Raw genomic sequence first — 5,956 nt, forward strand, 5'->3', positions numbered from 1 at the left:
TCATAATTGTGATTTTATAATGCTTATTGTGTAAGAAAATTTCTTAGCAGCTTTCCATAATTCTGTTTTTCATGTTAAACAGTATTTCTTGGAAAGATTTGTCTTTTGATCATTTGACAACTTTGGATTACAGTTCAAGTATGTTGCATATAAGACGACTCTTTGGCAACAAGATACGRAAGTTATTTTTATTGGCAAAGTCTTCTTCTTCTTCTGTTTTTATTTCATATTGTCTATAGACCTTGTCTTCAATGTTGCAAAAAGAGCAAAGCGGAAGATGTGACAAAAATCAAACACTGGCTTTAGATTGGGCCTTTTGCAAGCCTACACACTGCTCCTTGAATGTCAGAAAGAAAACACTGTCAGAACAGAGAAAATGTGATACAAATGGGTGGAAAATCATGTTTTCTGTAAGGAGCAAAAAATACCCATCTACACCACAACACCCTAACCTTTAGCCTCTTGACAAGTGGCACTAGACATACAACAGCCTTAATTGAAACAGGACATTGATTTGAGAGTAAATCATGAGGTGTAGACCTGCCTCAAATTGATTAAATTTACATTCTTCGATTTTCCTTCTCATTTAATTTGTGATCAAATCTTGGACAAAGCGTCAAGCCTATGTCTTGTAACTGAAGGAAATGTCTCAACATAATTAAACTCACTCACTCTCACCCACTCCACCAGCTTCAAGGTGAAGAAGACATGACCACAGACACTGCTACCTGTTCCTCCAACAATCAAGACAGTGGGTTTGGGAGAAGTACGGACAGTCCAGAGCACCARCCATTGTTGGCCAGACTTTACAGGAGGAGCCCAGCCCAATGCCTGAGGGACCGATGGCGGTCAGAACATCCGCACACAAAGCGGAGGGTTATTGTGCCACAGGAAACCCAGGGTACAAGAACACATTCTTCAAGTCAAGGCAATGAAGGCATAGTGAATATTCGTAATGCTGGATGTGGGGTTCTAGGTTTAGAGAACTGTTTCCAGCAACTCTTAGAGCTCAAGTGCCAAATTCGGAATGGGGGCGAATGTGGGGTGTACTCCATTCGCCACAGCATAGAATGTAGTCTCACTGAGAAAGGTGGAGKGGACAGAGATGATGAAGAGGGAGCAGAAGGAGGGGTGGAGCAAGATTTGAGAATGCTAAATGAAGAGCTGCGTAGTATTGAGTTAGAATGTCAGAGCATCATGCAAGCCCACCAGCTCTGCCGGTCCCACCAGCTAGACAACTCAGAACCTGCACCATGCTCCCCGGGAATGAGCCCTAAAGATGGACACAGGCRTCATGGCCGATTGGCTGATATCCACGAACACCCGGAAAGATCGGACAGTGATAAAATCCGCGAGAAGGACAGCTCCAGTGCCTACAACACAGCAGAGAGTGCTCGATCAACGCCGCTMGGCATGGAGAGGTCTCCTGACCACTCTTTGCAGAGACACATTAGCCTCACCAACCAAAAAAACCTCAGAATGGCCTCTTCTGTCCCTTCTAACCCCATACCCATACCCCAAGATTCAGCTAGATGTTGCAGACCAGCAGACCCGGGTCCAGTTATCTCGAGCAGCCCAGACCAGAGTAATCCTTCCAGATCTGAATCGGATCCAGCCCTTCCAGCAGACGATGAAAGGTATGAAAAAAAGGGAAGGACTAGAGACTCAAGAAGAGGGCTCCCCTATGGTTCTTCATATCAAACATCCACCTATCATGGTCAAGGAGGATCCAAACAGCTTCAGGTAGGTTTAAATCTAAAACAAAACATGTATCTAATGCTGATGTGCATCCACAAACAGCAAAGCTAACAATGTTCTGTGTTGCAGAGTTACATGCAGCTTCTACAACAGCACTCATCACTGGAGTATTCTCAGAGCCAGCTGAGTCTCCTCAGTGTGTGTCGAGATCCAGTGCATCGCAGTGGACGTGGTGGGGAACCTCGTCTGGAGTGGAAAGTCAAAGTTCGTGCTGACGGGACACGGTACGTTGCACGAAGACCTGCTCGTGACCGCATACTGAGAGAGCGGGCGCTGCGGATCAGGGAGGAGAGGAGCGGAGGAATGACCACAGATGACGACGCCATGAGTGAGATGAAGATGGGTCGCTACTGGAGCAAAGAGGAGAGGAAGCAGCATTTGGCACGRGCCAGAGAGCAAAGAAAGAGAAGGGAATTCATGCAAAAGAGTCGTCTTGAATGTCTGAGGGAAGGACCAGTGAGTGGAGCTGAGGGCAAGAAGGAGATCAATATCTTAGAGCTTAGTCACAAAAAGATGATGAAAAAACGAAATAAGAAGATTCTGGACAACTGGATGACCATCCAAGAGTTGATGAGCCACGGGGCGAGAGTCCCAGAGGGGTCTAAAGTACATAATGCCTTTCTTTCTGTCACTACTGTGTAAAGGGCAGCTTTAAATGCTCAGTACTGAACTCATATATCAGGTGCACCTTTGTTGGGTTTTCAAAATTGTCAGTTTGTGAAAATAAATACAAATGTACAAAGGTGAGGACTTCGGTAGTATTCCCAAAGCAACTTTGTATTTACCATTTACGAATGTTCAACCATTCCCAAGCTACTCAAAAATGCAACTCAACTCATTTTAGACTGGTTTTGTTGGTGATTAAAGGGCACCTTGTAGCATGTTGGTTCAGATTCATACAAAATGAAAGCACCAACACAAAAACCTTTGCAGACTATTTATCATTTCTCAGTATTTGTTGGTCAATTGTTTTATTTGCCTCATTCAAGTTGGCACTTTTTTAAATGCAGAAATAACTATTTTTTACACTTTGTAATTTCAATAACCTTTTGTAAGTACATTTTTACGCTGAATGTCAATGTACTGTAAAGGACTTTTAAYAATTTCCTATTTATATTTGAATCACAGAGCTGTTAAGGTGAGACTATTTGATTGTATCATAGCTCATGCTGTATAACGGACCAGCAACAGGGACATAAGGAATTTCAAAAATTGCTGGACTTTCCATATAAAGACATTTTTTGGGGGTAAATATCACTGGAGTCAAACATGTCTAACATATGTATAGCATTCAGTTTAAAGCATATATCAGTTTACCATCCAAAAGGCTTTGTTTTGATAGGCTCAGAGGGCTTTTTGAAACAGTTTTACCTCAACATACAGCCAAACTCTGACATAATGATTTGACTTCTTTGGTAATGATACCAGTGACTAAACCTATGTTGACTTTGAAGCTTATCTGTGAAATGTCTTACAACGGAAATTCATTTTTCTATTTATATTGTTTACTACAATTGTATTTATTGTAAATTTAATTTATGGTCCTTTTGAATTATTACGTGGCTGTCTTATGGAAGGCAAAATTTTTCAAGGTTCTGTGAAGACCGTTTCTCTCCCATTTGCAGACTTTCAACATGAAACTACTGCTTTTTATTGTAAATTTTAGTAAGGAGGCTTTGGCTTCAATATTTGTTGATGGTAATATTTGTAATAAAAGAAAATTAAGAAATGCAAYGGAAAATGTTCTCCTTGTTGAAAGTGATTTTAGTGAAGTTTCACTAAACATCAGCAGCGATTCTGTCTTCAACTTCTTTTAAAACATCAAAACAAAAATATAAAAATCTAATGAAACATCAAAGCTGACCTGTTAAGTAAGCCTGCCCTCAAAATTTAGTATCACTGCTATATGAAAAATGGTTATGGCTTCAATAATAATCTAAATGTGTACATTTATAAGCTTAAATCCCATTAATTTATTGCTCACACTGGTTTAACTCTATTAGGAAACAGATGCTAATAATAGTCAGTCTGGTTACTATGCATTTACATGTTGTAAAGGGCTGCAGCTGCTGGCAACTAGCTGGAAAACTTGCATTCTTCAAAGGATTTTCCAGAATTTCTTGCAATGTTCAGAGAGTTTCAGTTTCCTTGCTTGAGTTACAGTTTATTTGCTAGAATTTGAACAGGTTCTAATAATTTAGGACAAAAATTCTCTCTTAAAATATGCAGCAATAATTATTTAAGGTTTAGAATCTGTTAATAGTGAAAATTAGAAAAAGGGTGTTGCTTTTTGGTCACACCAAGTCCCAGTGTCTTTTCCAACACTAAAAGGAAATCAAAGCAGTTTAATTCTTTGTGGCCTAATGGCACATTCAGTGATTTAGTCTGTCACTATAGTTTACAGTATTAATGTACTCACACTAGACTGACTGGCTGTATAGGGGGGTTAGAGAAGGAAATGCATATCCACGTTGTGATGGGAAGCATCAAAGCTGAACTTTACTCCCATTTCAAAGCATTAAAGAGACACCAATGAAGTCTCCCCCTTCCCCTGTCAGTCTGCAGCGTCTGTCCACAGCCCACTGAGCTGAGGAATTAATGAGACACTTTAGACTGGCATTCCCATCACCAGGGCTTTTTATGCATATTATTAAATCAGGTAAGCAATGCTCCCATTTCTCTCCAGGTCTAACCATTTCCTCCATATTATATTCAGCATATTTTATCAGTATGACAGGAAGACTAAAAAATAAATCATTCCAATCAGTTCAGAATTAGAAAATGTTTTATTCCGATGTGCAAAAGAAAGATAATCGGATGTTTCTGAATGCCGATTAGTTACAAATGTGTGATACCGTGGCAGCATGCTCTTTACACAAATAAAACCAAAAACACAGCGTAACGCTTCGGCTTTGAGGCTTAAGTTACAAACAAGTGCCAGGCTTTTAAGAGAATTCCGAGTAAACTCTGTGGAAAACATTCTTCAAGGATGGAATAACTGGCAACACAGATGGACCAGGCAAAGTGTTTACAGCAAAACAAAACGTGCTGCAGTGCCTAATGCAAGGTCTGAGTAGACCACAATTTGCAGTACAAACATAAGCTGTATGAGTTGATAACAGGTGGTACAGGAATCATACAAATGTGGTCTTTTGTGAGATGCTATAAGAGGCGGAACTGATGGGTGAAAAAAGGTCGTGCATTGATCTAACAAAGGCCAAAAAGGACAAGCAGGAGAAACTACAGCTTTAAAAGAAGCACAGCATTGTCTTTCATGTGGCAATAAAAGGTGCAACAGAATATCCCATGGGAGCGAGAGATGGAGAACTGCATGTAGTATAGATTTATGGGATGTTAGCCAAGTCCTGCAGGGGAGTGAAAAATAAAGCTGTGCAGTGAAACAAAATTAGAATACATCTTTCTGTACCCTCGAAACCTAACATTTAGACAACTATCATAGTTTTACTCAGAATCTGATGTAATGCTGCAGTTTGTTATGCTCAAAATCCATGTTGTGAACAATCCTCAGCTATAAYCCACATCTATTTTTAGCTCAATATAAATTGACTGAGTTAAAAAATATTTTTGTGATGTTTTAAGTCAATTGGCAACCATCTTCAATCATTTTGACTCCAAAAGGTATTTAGTTGTGGACATATGCACAGGAGGGGCTTAAGATATAAAAATGAGTGCATTAAGCAGCTGGAGCAGGCAAACTTTGTAAAACCAAAAACTGTATATAAAGTCTCTGTTGTGCCTGGGCTCAATGAAAAACCTCCCCATCTCTGCTCTGATTGGATAAAACTGTGGCTGTGGAATTTGTTTGATTTGTTGAAAGCAGCGTCTGTTTAATCCTGTATTATTAGACTGGACTAAAGAAAACCTGTTTTTTTCTTTAAATTTTAAAGATGACAGAAATCCAACCTAGCCACGTTGAAAATGACGGAAATCTGTTGTGGCAATGGAGAACTTTAAGCCCAGTGATTAACTCTAACAAGGCCAACTTTTGGGAACAATGGGCCTCATGCAAGAACATGTTCGTATTCTTCTCCTAAATTTCTCTTACTTTTGTTCGTACAAAGGGTTCGTACGAACATGTCACGTTAGATTCAACAAACTCTTCTATCTTCTGGAAACGTGCGTAAATGAGCTGCGTAAATTCCACCTGTTCTATCCAGCTGCTCGTGCACGCGAGAGG

General features: G+C 40.0%; 1 protein-coding gene and 1 long non-coding RNA gene across 2 annotated transcripts in view; one reads left to right on the forward strand and one right to left on the reverse strand.

Annotated features, from left to right (window-relative positions):
* Nucleotides 1–3,499, forward strand: part of pdzrn4 (PDZ domain containing ring finger 4) — a 36,578-nt gene extending 33,079 nt beyond the window's left edge. Inside the window, exons 8-9 of the mRNA XM_014016970.1 lie at nt 691–1,743; nt 1,828–3,499. Of these exons, the coding sequence (XP_013872424.1) occupies nt 691–1,743; nt 1,828–2,400 (1,626 nt within the window). The 3' untranslated portion in view covers nt 2,401–3,499. The remainder of the gene's footprint in view (nt 1–690; nt 1,744–1,827) is intronic.
* LOC106523530 (uncharacterized) overlaps nt 1–5,956 on the reverse strand; it is a 70,581-nt gene that overhangs the window by 40,817 nt on the left and 23,808 nt on the right. The window lies entirely within an intron of this gene.

Source organism: Austrofundulus limnaeus, unplaced genomic scaffold, assembly GCF_001266775.1.
Source record: "Austrofundulus limnaeus strain Quisiro unplaced genomic scaffold, Austrofundulus_limnaeus-1.0 Scaffold158, whole genome shotgun sequence".
Taxonomy (NCBI): Eukaryota; Metazoa; Chordata; class Actinopteri; order Cyprinodontiformes; family Rivulidae; genus Austrofundulus; species Austrofundulus limnaeus.